Source organism: Bidens hawaiensis, unplaced genomic scaffold, assembly GCF_021521415.1.
Source record: "Bidens hawaiensis isolate Kalapana, Puna unplaced genomic scaffold, B.hawaiensis_p1.1 tig00010731_1, whole genome shotgun sequence".
Lineage (NCBI taxonomy): Eukaryota > Viridiplantae > Streptophyta > Magnoliopsida > Asterales > Asteraceae > Bidens > Bidens hawaiensis.
The window spans coordinates 370,007-384,727 of record NW_027491821.1 but is presented as its reverse complement, the minus strand read 5'-3'; the positions used below and the strand labels follow the sequence as shown (position 1 = coordinate 384,727).

The window sequence follows — 14,721 nt, the reverse complement described above, 5'->3', positions numbered from 1 at the left end:
CCAAAGATTTCTTGACCTTTCTTCTTCTTCTCTTTCTTGACTTCTTTTTTACTTTCTCTTCATTTAACATGTCAATCATAAAAATTCTTTCTTTTCTGTTTAATTCTCCTTCTCAGAAGATCCACACTTGTCAATTTTATGACCAGATAAATTAGAAAACAACTTTAAACTCATTTTGTTTTCCCCGAACCTCATTCTAACCGTTCCCTCGACACAATTAATAATAACCTTTGTTGTAGCTAAGAACAGTCTATACATAATAACAGTCGGTTGTGTATTCTTTACACAATTAAGCACGATGAAATCCACATGATAATAGAATTCACCAACTTTTACAATCACATTATTTACAATCCCAACAAGACACTTAGGAGTTTGATAGCCAACACCACTATTGTTTTAACTTTTTGGAGTGGCCCAAAATCAATGGCAATTAAATAAAATTTATTAATTACTATAAGTACCAAAAGTTGAATATATGATACTTCAGAAAGAAGATATACGTATATTTGTTTATTCTCATTGACAAACTGATCGGTTATACTTATAAGACAATGATATCCTTTTGGCACTTTATGACCGAATTTTTAGATGATTATCTCCTCATGGTTGTTTTTTGTTACAAATTTGTTTTGTTCGGATGCATGTTGTAATTCTTTTCTTTGGTTTTGTATAATAAACGTCAAATGTTTTATAAGGCGTTTCATCATTTATGTTATGCAAACGTTTCAAAGATAATATTGCTTGTTATTCAAGAACAGGTTAATAAAAAGCTCAAAATGAGTCGAGCCTGTTCGAGCACGTCACTACAAAAAAATTGACCTAAGGCAACCTTTATTTCACAAAAAAAAGCTGCATTAGGTGAAATTGCATTAGATCTAGTGCAACTTTTTTCTTAGATAATGCAACTGTTTTCTTCAAATGCAACACTTTTAAAGGGTTTCATTTGAAAGAAACAGTTGCATTATCTAACAAAAATGTTGCACTAGGTCTAATGCAACTTCACCTAACGCAACTTTTTTTGTGAAATAAAGGTTGCCATAGACCAATTTTTTTGTAACCGAACTAGAGCCTCAAATAAAGCACATATATAACTATTGAGCCCAAGCTCAAGTCTTGTATATAGTTAATTCTTACCCGTGCTAGAAAAACGACTCACCTGTCGTACTCGACTTATTAAAAAAGGGGAAAGAGTTTGAAATGAGCCAAAATTAAGCTCGTAATTCAAAGCGAGCTAAGTTCGAGCCTAGTCAAGCTTGAAGTTGGCTCGACTCTTTTACTGCCCTATTAAGGAGATATTTTTGGGATCGGGGGTGGAAGAGACTTTAACAATACTTATGATTAGGTAGTTGAAAAAGAGATTGAGCATCCATTAATGATTGCGCTATTTAGTCTTGTGGAGCCAAGTAGTCAATGATTTCTTTTTGAACAGCCAACAAAAACAAAATTCTATTAAAAATACACCATACAACTAACCTGGGTCAGCAAGACACTAGCCTGAGGACCAAGATACACCCAACAAAACCACCACTGAACGTTTACAAAACACGCCTAGCTATACCTTGAACTTGCACCAATCCTCCCAAGACAAGCAAGACCCATCCGACCTATTTTTAACCCAAAGATATCCGAGTGCTTTTATAACCCCACCACGGTTTCCACCATAACCGCCATGCCATTAAAACACTATGTAATATTGCGCCTTCCATAAGCACCACACCGACACCAGAAAAAACGCGTGGAAAAACTTCACCTTTCGTTTTGAACCCTTATAAATTTATATAACTCAAAAATATCCGAAATACTAAATGCGAAAATATGCGAACCTTACACCAAATTGAAATCGCTTGCCACACCACTTGAGCCAAACCGCATAAGATAAAGACATGCTCGGCTGTCTCTTCCGACTCACCACAAGCCGGACAATCCAAGGTAGCCGATGATCAATAGTTCAATTATCATAGGCAAATTTTCCTTTTGAAAGGCATAAATTATATATATATATATATATATATATATATATATATATATGGAAAGGTTAAAATAAAAACTCACTCCAGTTGTGAAAACCCTGGAAACCCAATATGAACCATTGATCTTACACCTTCAACGGATGAGATCATCTCAAAGTAACCTGGATTTATTAGTGCATTTTTTTTATTGATTGCAAGCACTAAAAGGGCAAGAATGTCATTTGGTTTTTGGCTACTTTTTGACCAGCCAACACACTTATCAAATCAATTTAAAAATATGTCATATCAACACCTTCATTTCTCTCTCATTCAATTCAATACCATCTACTCCAATTCTCTCTACTAAAACACATATAATACGTTTCAAATTCAACAATTCATGTCACGATGTGATCTATCTTTTCTTGATTTAATCCAACACCATCTTCTCTACGATTTCCAGATCTCGTGTCTTTTTTCCGGAAAAGACCAGTAATTATCTGGGGCAACAAAAAGGGATATGGTGGTTTCCGTTGAGTTCAAGCAGCCACCGGTCAAGGTTGAGTGAGCCGAAGTGGTAAAAACCCAAAGTTCGCGGTGGCAGAGGTGAAGGCGGAAGGAAGTGGAGCTACCGACACTTTGTGAACGGAGGATCTGAAGTAAAATCGACTCTCGATCTCTAGTCTGGAATCGTTTTCTTCTTTAGAGCTGGTGGTGATGTAAACAATCTGGATCGTTTTCTTCTTTTTGGATAATGATGAATTTTGTTGAACAAATGGAACGCTTGTTTTCATTGTGTTCACTTGTTAATTGGATTAGTTTCATTTAAAAAAAAAGGATCTCGTCATTTTTAGTTTTTTTTTCGTTTTTTAAGGTACTATGTTGACAAAGTTCAGATCTGATTATTTTAGTATATTTTTTAAAGATATTCGTGAAAATTTTGTTTAGAATAACTTTTTTTAAAGGTACTATGTTGCTTTTCTTTGCGATTTCTTGAAGAAATCTTCAATTTTGTAAAAAATCTTCATCTTATTTTTTACTGGAAAATAAGACAGTGAAGTGAGGTGGTGTTCAGAGTTTGTACTGGAAATATTATTATCCAGTTTTTAAAAATATATACGTATATTTTTTAAAACATATGTTACGTTGGTCTATAAACATATGTTTTAATATGAAAAACATATGTTACGCTTGTCTATAAACGTATGTTTTAATATGCAAAAACATATGTTTTTTTGTATCGGAATATAAATATTTAAGTGAACAATTTTTAATATTTGCGTAACCCATACATGTGCAAGAGAGAGTGAGAGACGGGCTATACAAAGTTTATGAACATTTAATACAAAAGAGAGTGTGGGAGACAAGTATTGTACCTTTAAGAAATCAATTAAATCAAAACCATCATTTTTTTTTAGTTTTCAATTTTTTTTATTACTAGATCTTTAAATTTATATATAACACAAACCGAGCTACATCTGGATAATGGGTAAGCGAGCAACAAGCTGCGCCGCTATCCCCTTTTGAATCGCAAAGCCTATTCTACTAAATATAAATCATTGGTTCCTCGGGCTCTGCGAGTCACTCTGGACCACATTCTGCACCCGCTCCAAGAAGCGAACCGCCTCGGGAGCTAGGGATCTAAAAGTGTCGAAGGCAAATGGAATGAACACGTGCTGATTCTCCAAACACGCTGCCTCATGCTTAGCAACCTTCCTAGATTCCGCTCTCAAAACCGCCTGTCCCGGTACGAAGTCACTGTCTCTCAGCCCCACCAACAGGGACACCCCAGTGAGGTCAACACACGCATGCTTACCCCCTGCCCAGCCAAACACAAGAACATCTGCAGGACGCAGGGTAGATTTTCCCTCTCGCGGATCAGTCAAAAAGTTAACAGGTGCCTCTTTCTTGGCTGAGATCCCGGCACGCCTAAGCACGTCCCATAAGACATCTCTAACCCAGTCATGACGATACTTGAATCCCGGCAATTCCTTACAGTGGAGGGCATGCTCACCAAATCTATCCAAACAAGCTTTTTTACAAATAGGGCATGATTCATCTGGAGGGAAAAGAGGAATCACAAGCTAGTATTTAAGGATGGCTCTGTATTCAACTGCCGACATCCGTTGCCCAGACCTTCAATGGGCACAACAGTCAAAAAATCCTGGGCATGAGCCCCCTTGAGACAAGCTAAAACTGCCTTTTGTCTCGGGATCATATCGAACCGCTCCTCCAAATCATGTACGTGTTTACCATAAAGAGCACTCGTCAAGGTTTGTTGAGGTTTCTTGGGGGCGGTCTCCTTATCAGTAAACCACCTGTATCAAGGTCCGGGAGAGTTGTTCCAATATTACCAAGCGCAAAAAAATAGTAGTCAGGATCTACCCCCATAACACCAGCGTTTCGCAGGATGTGGTCCTGCAATTCCACGACTGGGACCTAGAAGCCACAAAGGCATATGCGGAGACATCGTCAGCCAAGAAAATTCCTAAGCCTCCGTAACGCATAGGGAAGGAATCCAACCTCCATTGGAGGTCCCCAAAATGTGGTCCTCCACACAAAACAATATCTTCAATTGTCCCCCGCAGGCCTGCATCAAAGATGGACACAGCCTCTTTGACATGTTCAGGTTGACAGGTCCGGAGCCCAAACACTAACTTAGCAACCCCCATGCACGAGCGCAACAAAAGTAGCTCACTTTGGGGGTCCCTCAGGTCCGGCAGGCGTTTCATAAGTTCAACTGCCCTCAAATCTCTTTTAGTTGCCAAAGACCGAATAAACCCTGCATCCCGACTAACCGCTCCCCCAGGAGTTTAACTCCCGTCACAGGCCTGCTAATCTCGCCATGGAATAAATCCGACACTTTCTTCGAATCATCACATGTCGGCCAAAAAATCTCCGTTTTTCAAATATTAAGCCTAAGCCCTAGAGACGCCCCCTCTGAGCGAATAATGCCCAACGCTCTAGCAACCTCCTCAGCCTTACCAATAAGCGAATAATGCCCAACGCTCTAGCAACCTCCTCAGCCTTACCAATGATAGTGCCATCGTCTAAATACCAAGCATGGAAGAGCAAGTAACGTGTCCCCTGCACCCTAAGGATGAGCGGATGAAGGACCAACGCAAAAAGAAGAGGGGAAAGGGGGTCACCTTGCTGCACCCCACTAAAAGCCCCAAAATGAGTATCCCCCACATATAAACAGGCGGGGCGGGCATATAAAAACTGGACCCATGGGAAGATAAATGGACATATGCAGCTAACTTCCCTGAGAAGGGTCGTCCGATCCACCTCGTTGAAGGCGTTAGAAAAATCAACAGTGAGCATAGCCAGGGACCCGTCAGAATGAAACGCGCTCAAAAATCTGTTAGCACTATGCAATACCGCTTCTGCCCCCATTAGGGATCCCAACCCCGAATTGGAAATCTCCTAGATAAGCAGCCACCTTTTTCCCTATTTTACGCATAGCGACTTTCGACACTAATCTTCTCCAAATGGCCCCCACTGCGATGGGTCTAATTCCATTGCCAAGCTTCAACAGGGGGGTCAACGGTCCCGAAGCAATGAACTCTGCTAGAACTTTAGGACAAAGCCCCCCAAGCCACAATTTGACAACATCAGTGATGGCCTTTAAGAGCCTGGAGGCGGTTGGAGAACCCTGGCCACAGAAACTGTCTAAAATATGTTGGGCCCACAAACCATCCCTCCCGCAAGATGTACCTTTCGGGAAGGTTTAATACATTCCAGCACACAATCACCGTCCACCTGCATGGCTGGTTCCAATGGCACGACGGAGGGCATGCTCGGGGGGTCCACCACAGGATGTTTATCTATCAATGCTCTCAATGTATCCCCCCAGCAGGCGCGACCCCGGATGAACACAGGACTTTGATCCCCGCTGTGTAATGGCCATTCGCTACCTTCCGGAGGCAATGCTTAATATTTCCCCCTCCCTCTTCTCTATGTTGGCAATCCCACATCACAGGAAGTTCAAGGAGCGGTAGCACCAACTCTTCTAAACCTGCCCCATCTTTCCAAACAGCCAAATCCCGCATAATGGAGCTACATTGAAGCGATTTCCTGTTACCGGACCTTCGTTCCTGCCTAGTAGCCGTTTGACAACACGTAACGTGCAGCGAGGCAACAACAAAAGTTTAACCCAAGCCTCAATAGACCTCGGGGCATCCACCACTTTACGGAGCCCCCCTGACAAAGCCTGGGCAAAATCCATGCGACACGCGGGCGGGATACTCTTGACAGTAGCAATAGGAATGGCGAGGATGCGCTCAAGGAGAGCGACATCTACCACAAACATCTCAGACAGACCACTCCCAAGTTCCACCTGCGAATCGCGGGGTTGAGGGATCCCCACAATAAAATCAAAGTCGCCTCTTGCACGTGGGGTGCATTTAACCACTTCTTTTCCGTGCAGACAATGCCTATTCAAGGCATGCAGGCCCATGCACTCCCCGCATAACCAGTTCTTAAGCAAGCGCAAGGTTTCGACAACGTCATTGTAGAGTCCAAGTCTGAAGAAAGACGCTCCTTTAACTGATCTCTCATTTCCTTTACATTGAAATGATCCCGCTGAAAATGCATGAGTAACCTAGAGTACCCCTTGTATCCCGGGATACCATCTTTGCAAAAATGAAAACTTTTAAAGGGGCAACGCCAAATCCCCGTGCCCGATCTAGGACCCGGCTCTCCACCACAGGCCCTCATAAATCACTTAAGAATAGTGTTGGAGACATGAATTGTACTTTTCAAAAAATTAATCAAATCAAAGTAATAACTTTTACTTTTATTACTTTTTTCTATATAACCATTATAAGGTAAAGGATTTTAAATTTTTGAATAACCTATATGAGGAGTTAATTATAGTTTGATAAAGTTAGACTATCCACTATCACAACCCAAACCAACCCAACCATTTATTAAAAAAATAATTTCTCTTTCTTCCACCTATACAACCCAACCCAATCCAATAGTTTACTCGCTATCATAACCCAACCTAAACCAATATTTTATTAAATAAAAATGTTTCATTTTTTATAAACTTTATATCAAAATGTTCAGGATTTTTTTATAAATAAAACCGTGTTGTTACATTTTTTAAAAAGGTTAAAAGTTGTATTTTTCATGAAAAAACCAAGTTAGATATAAAGTTTGGTTGCAAACTTGGGTTGCTGGAACAACCAAGGTTGCAACCAGTTGTGGACAAAAAAGAATTTCCAATTTTATAATTAAAATATTTTTTTTGTCATTTTGTTCAACATTGTAACCAGTTGTGATAAATGGTCACCATAGTGGGTATTCTTAATTCAAAATAGTGTTGGAGACATGAATTGTACTTTTCAAAAATCAATCAAATCAAAGTAATAACTTTTACTTTTACTTTTTAATACTTTATGTCACAATTACACTCTCTCTCCTACACATATCCACACATTTTTATGACACACTTTATGTCACCATCACTCTCTCTCTCTCCTACACAAAAGTCACCATATATCAAAAATATACATTTCTCTTTTATCCTAACTCAATCCAGTCCAACCATCTTCCTCATTTTCTTTAAGATATCAACAACCAACAGATTTTGTCGTTTTAGTATTATTTTTTTTTAATATATTATTGGAAATTTTGTTTGAATTTAAATCTTATTTTACAATTTTTTGAAATTTGTTATTTTTAGAGTAGGAATGAGCTTGATTCTTCTTTTATTATTGGTCTTTAGAAAGATCCAAAGTTTTTTTTTTTTTTTTTTGCTTTTCTTTGCGATTCTTGAAGAAATCTTTAATTTTGTAATAAATCTTCATCTTATTTTTTTACTGGAAAACAAGACAGTGAAGTGAGGTGGTGTTCAGAGTTTGTACTGAAAATATTATTATCCTGTTTTTAAAAAATATATACGTATATTTTTTAAAACATATGTTACGTTGGTCTATAACATATGTTATGCTTTTTTATAAACGTATGTTTTAATAATATTATATATTTAAGTGAACAGTTTTTAATATTTGCGTAACCCATACATACGCAAGAGAGAATGAGATATTTTTGCGAACATTTTACATACACCAAAACATAATCATATGGATTCTTATTAATTAAAAGAAAAACTAATAATAAAAAAAATAAAAATACAATCCTTTAGATCTTGAAAAGGAAAACAAGAAAAAACATATCTTATAGACAAATCAATACCAAAATACACACTTATATGAATTCTTATTGATAAAAGAAAAAAATATTTTACATACACCAAAACACAATCATATGGATTCTTATTAATTAAAAGAAAAACTAATAATAAAAAAAATAAAAATACAATCATTTAGATCTTAAAAAGGAATAGAAGAAAAAACATATCTTATAGACAAATCAATACCAAAATACACACTTATATGAATTCTTATTGATAAAAGAAAAAAATAATAAAGAATAAACAAAAAATACAATCCTTTAAATCTTGCAAAAATAATATGTAAAGTAATATTTTAACATATCTGCAATATAATAAGAATGCTACAAAAAGATTATTATAAATAATTTTAAAAATTGTGTTTAAGAGAAATTTATTTAAAGAGAAATTTATATAAAAAAAGTTAGAATATAAATTTGAAAAAGGATCCACATTCATTCAAACTCAAATCCAAAACCTTAATATTCTTGTTCACCCGGCAACACGTGCAAACCCGTCACCGTTCTGACAACTTCGTGTTTTCCGGCTAACCAACTATAGGGTGGTGGTGACAAATCTCATCTTCAAACAAATCTCGAATCTCTAACGTTGGTGACGGAAGGCAGCAACGTTGACGATAACAGGGGAGTGATGGCGGAGGGCGGCGGTGATGGTGGTGGTTGGTTGTGTTGCAGGGGCGACCCAAGCTTTTTGGAGGCCTAAAGCAAACTAAAAGATTGGGGGCCTTATCATGAAAAAGAAAACAAATGTATAGCTAGACTAGACGGGGCAATGTAACAGGTCATAAAAATGTCACATTTAGTAGTTTCTTTTGATTAAGAAAGATCAAGTAGTTACCAACCCAGCTCAACTCCCTACATAAGTGCAACAATCCCGACTTTTATCTTATAAAATAAGATAGTATATGAAAATATTTGATTTGTTTATTAAAAAGAAACCAGCAAAAGTTGTTGAAACGCAACATGAAAATAATTTCTTTGAAGATATAAAAAACATTTGATAAACAACACCGCACATCGGACCCTTTCATCATGGGCATTAACAATTATAATGTACATACAAAAAAAAAATATCTTAACTAATATATATAATGTTTGAGTGTAATTTTTCTAAACACGAAAACAATTTTAGCTACAAACAGAAACATATGTATACACTTAAGTTATTGAATTAAACTTTTGTTTTAAGATAAACAAGTACTTGAAGTAATAAAAAGAATTTAATGAATTTGAATACAATAAATATAACCTTTCCCTAAAAAAAGATAAAAGAAAAAAAAAACAAAACTTAGGGGGGAATGAGGGATTCGATCCTGGTCTACCAAATTAAATGTTCAGCCTTTAACCACAACACTAGAAAAGCTATTTTGTAAAACACCAATTTAAAACATATATATCATGGATAACTTTTAAAAATAAATGAGACCTTAAAAAGTTGGGGGCCCAAAGCTCTAGCTTTGGTTTACTATGCATACGGGCCGGGCTTGCTGTGTTGGGTTTATTATCGGTGCTCTTAAGTTTTTCCATATTGAACATATAATATAGAAAAAGATAATGATGGTGGTTGAAGGTAGACATGAAGGTTGCGTGCATGAAAATTAAAAGATAACCTAATATTATAGGAAATAAAATAATGGTGGTCTAAGGTAGAACCTTTTTCTTACACAATTACATGAGAATAAAATAATGAATGTTCAAATTACATATATGCCCTTTTTAATTGTTGATTAAAATAACCAAGACGATGATGTGTCTTTTTCTGGAACCACACATTTGAGGTTCTAGGGTTTTCGCAACTGGAATGGGTTTACATCATATACTTTCCCTATATATATATATATATATATATATATATATATTAATAATGAAGAACTTATTTTTGGTTTTAAAAAAAAGAAGTTGGTAATTTTGGGCATGGCTTTGTTAAATTTGGTTAGTTTATTACAACTATAAATTTTAACATTCGATTCATTAATCTTTTGACTGTTCCTTGTAAATTATGTTGCATCTTCGCAATCTCAAAAGTCAGCATAATCCGTTGAATAAGTCAGCATAATACTCCACTAATTAACGATCGACATAGTGTGAAGACTTCAGGTCAACCATAACATCTAGAGCACTATGAATTCCATGACTTGCTGCTCATTTAGGGAGTCATTTACAAATATAACTAGTCTTTTCATTTCACCAATTTTATTGTAGCTAATTTGGGGTTGAAACATGGGAAGTCCTCATTGGGGTTTGGGAATCCGTCTAGTTTCATATCTCTTTTTAGTGATGATGACAAATAAATGTGTGGGTGATGGAAATCTCAGTACAACTTCTTGTCCTGAGAAAGAGAGACTAGCTCTCATTAAGTTCAAACACAGCGTCGAAGATGCTACTGGAATGCTTTCATCATGGGGAATTGGCAGTGACTGTTGTAGGTGGGAAAGGGTCGGTTGTGACATCGTCACCGGAAGAGTTGTTAGCCTTCACCTCAGAGCAAACTCCAGTGATGACTACGTCTTTGCTGATAATAATGATTGGCCCGATGGACACGTCGTTGTAGTTGGTATTTTTGACAGATACCAATTGGTTGGTAATGAGGTGAATCCTTGTCTGGCTGACTTGGAGAATCTAAAACATCTAGACTTGAGTGGGAATTATTTTCAATATAACCCGATTCCAAAGTTCATTGGATCCTTAAAACAACTAAGGTATCTTAGTCTCTCTTATGCACATTTTAGTGGTTGTATTCCCCATCATATTGGAAATCTTTCCAATTTGAAGGTTCTTGATCTCAGTTCATGGAGTTATTTGAAGACAGATGATATGGCATGGATTTCTGGTCTTTCAAAACTTGAGCATCTTGACTTGAGTGGCGTGGATCTTAGTGGAACAAAAAACCTTCACAACTTGCTTTACGCAATTCCTTCGTTATTGAAGCTAAGTTTGTCCAGGTGTGGATTTTCTTTGGCTCATCTTGTTTCTCATCATCTTAATTCCAGTAAAGAACTTGTCATTATCAACCATCAAGATATTAGTGAAAATAATTTTAGAGGTCAACTCCCGAGCTTCGTTCTAAACATGACATCTCTTGTGTCGCTTGATCTTTCAAACAATCATTTTAGTATGCCATGGAGCTTTAAACGTTTTATAGATATGATGCCTTCTCTATTAGAGTTGCGTTTATCAGGTTGTAAGCTCCGAAAGATCAATCTTTCTCCCCATAATCTTAATTACAGTATACATTCTAACATCCAACACCTGGATCTTAGCTTGAATGAAATTGATGGCAGGCTTCCATCTGTTTTAACTAACATGAGTTCCCTGTTATCTCTTGACCTTTCAGCGAATAGACTGAGTTCATCAATTCCTGTCATACCTAACCTTCTAAAGCTTGATATTTCTCGAAATAAGTTTCAGCAGATTGAGGATGTTAGAATCTGGGAACAGTGTTATCTTAAAGAATTAATTGTTTCCGATAATGAACTTGTGGGAGAAATGATCAGCTCATCAACTAATGTATCTAAATGCTCTCAAAATGAATTGGAGATTTTGCAGTTAGATTCTAATATGCTAAACTCTTCAATTCCAGAATCGCTTGGAATATTTTCCAATTTAAGAGGCCTATATCTATCGTTCAATAAACTGACCGGTCCAATTCCTGAAGCTCTAGGTAACTTAAGATCATTACAAGAGTTACAACTATCATCTAACCAATTAATTGGCCCTGTCCCGAAATTCCATGGGCAACTCACCTTACTTAATCTTGCTGATAATCAACTGAATGGTTCTATGCCAGAATCATTGGGAAAATTAAAAGCTTTAACAATGTTGTATCTAGAATCAAACCAGTTAATTGGTTCCATCCCAGAATCTCTGGGAGGACTTACTTCTTTAAGGGTGTTGTCATTATCTTCAAATTTGTTAAAAGGGACCATTCCGAAATCAATTGGGCAACTCACCAAACTCTATTATTTAGACATCTCAAATAATTCTCTACAAGGAGTGGTTTCGGAAGGCCATTTTGCTAACCTCTCGATGTTGAAGTATTTGAATGCAGATTATAATAATAAATTACATTTCAATATATCACCTGAGTGGATACCTCCATTTCAATTACAAGTTGCTCGACTTCGTTCTTGTAAGATAGAAGATGGATTTCCACAATGGTTTCGTACTCAGAAAAAACTTGTGGAGTTAGTGATGTCGAATGCTAGCATATATGGACCTCTTCCAACATGGTTGCGCCTCATGCCTATCATATCCCTCTTAGATCTTTCTTACAACAAACTCACTGGTTCGTTGACAAACCTTCCTATATATGAGGTCAGATATGATTTAGTAGGCATGTTACTTTTGCAAAATAATATTTTCACAGGGTTCATTCCAAGGTGGTTGTGCACAAGGACAGATCTGCGTGTTCTCGATCTTTCTAGAAATAATCTGACGGGAAAAATCCCAAAGTGCCTAAGGAATTTGCCCTTAAGTGCGATGCTACTTGGTTCAAACAGGCTAACTGGTGGCATATCGAGTGCTTTAGGTAATCCATCCTTGGAATGGTTACAATTGAATGACAATAACTTCAATGAAGAGCTTCCTCAAGATGGAAGGTCTCTCACAAGTTTGATAGTCATGGATTTGGGTGAGAACAAATTCACAGGAAGCATACCTGAATGGATCGGAGAAAATATTACAATGTTGAGTGCCCTCAGGCTGCACAAGAATGATTTCACCGGAAAAATTCCACTCTCTTTGTGCAAATCTCAAAACCTTCAAATTTTAGATCTTGGGCATAACAACTTAACTGGATCAATCCCTCATTGTTTTGGAGAGTTGGATGGCATGAAGTCCTCTTATTACTACGACAATCCTATAAGTGTCTTTAGTCAAGGAAATATGATGCAGGTGCTCAAAGGTGCTACACTTGACTATACAAAAAACCTTGCATTCGTCATAAACATGGATCTTTCAAGCAATAAACTTGTGGGAAGAATACCTGAAGCGCTAACGAAACTTGAGGCTTTGATTGGTCTTAATTTGTCTAGTAACAATTTCAGTGGGAGTATTCCAAAAGATATTGGAGACATGAAGTCGTTATTTTCTCTCGATCTGTCAGCAAACGAGTTGTCCGGGGTGATTCCTCAAAGCATGGCAGCTTTGAATTTCTTGAGTCACTTGAATTTGTCGCACAACAACTTGTCAGGACAAATTCCAACAGGAAATCAGTTGCGGACGCTTACGGATCCATCAATATATGCTGATAACACATATCTTTGTGGTGCACCCCTGCCAAAGGAATGTTATCCCCGTGAGAAGCCACCACCCACAACTAGCAAGAAGAAAGATGAAAATGCTAATGAGCCAAACAGGTTATGGTTTTACTTAAACATAGCATGTGGTTTTGCAACAGGTTTTTGGGGTATTATTGGAGTGTTGGTGTTAAAGAAAGAATGGAGACATAAGCTTTTCATGTTTTGTGAGGTAGCCATGGACAAGATATACGTTGCAGTCAATGTAAGAATCTTGAAGTTGAAAAGAAGAAGAGGAAGGGAGGCTGCATAGAAATTAAGTGTTTAACTGTTTATGGATTGTTTTATCTACGATAAGTAATTACTTTCCTTTTCACTGCTTGTACTGTGCTTCTACAAATAATATATTGTTATTGTGCTTTTACATTTGTAAGACACTTGAACTTATATCCAGATTTGATAAACCTTAAACTTAAGACAGAGACGATTATTTCACTTCAGTCGGTAACAATAGAATTTAACCACCTAGAATTCTGTAGAAATGTTTATTTTCTGGATTTGGCTCACCTCATTACAATGCAGATGCAACTGAGAATAAATACAGAAAAAAAATAGGACACTGCCTTCAAAATTCAAATGGAGGAGATAATTATTGTATTAAACATCTTAGTAGGCCTAGAAATATCTTTAAAAAACAGTGGCCATCACAATCTCCTTCAGAGAACTGCCTTCAAAAGGTGGAGATAATTATTGTATCAAACACAGTAACAATTATCTAACCACTGATTAATCCATTCATAAATTCCAGACTTTAAACAGGGCGTCACTTAAGTCTTTCATTTTTAATACATTTCGTATATTACAAGTTTAGTATTGATTTGTAAGTCGTAGTATTTTCTGAAGGAGTAACACATTTTACAAGTTTAATACTGATTTGTGGTGCGCAAAAAAGGGAATTACGTAGAATAAACATTGTGAGTTGTGGACCACGTACTGTGAAGACTTAGGGTCAACCATATATGACTTTATGTGGCAAATACATGGCCCATGAGGAATAGATCACAATGAATTCCAAGTCTCCGCTGACCAGTAGCTTGTTCGTTTAGTGATTTATAAGTAAAATTTGTGAAGGCATAACCGCATAAGATAATCAATATTTCCTTCACCTACACTATTATTTTTATAAAACTTTCCAAGTAAAATTTGGGGTTGATACATGGAGAATACTCATCGCGGTTTGAGAATTTCTCTCTTTTTCATATTTATCTTTTTAATGGCGATCGCACATAAATGTGTGAGTGTTGGAAATCTCACAAGAGCTTCTTGTTCTG

At 36.8% G+C, this 14,721-nt stretch overlaps 2 protein-coding genes across 2 annotated transcripts in view; both read left to right on the top strand.

Moving 5' to 3' along the window:
- The window catches only part of LOC143536024 (receptor-like protein EIX2), a 112,972-nt gene that overhangs the window by 94,535 nt on the left and 3,716 nt on the right, over positions 1-14,721 (top strand). The window lies entirely within an intron of this gene.
- Positions 10,374-13,924, top strand: LOC143536023 (receptor-like protein EIX2). Its single transcript, XM_077030111.1, has one exon. It carries the CDS (start codon positions 10,374-10,376, stop codon positions 13,701-13,703), a length of 3,330 nt encoding a protein of 1,109 aa, XP_076886226.1. The 3' UTR covers positions 13,704-13,924.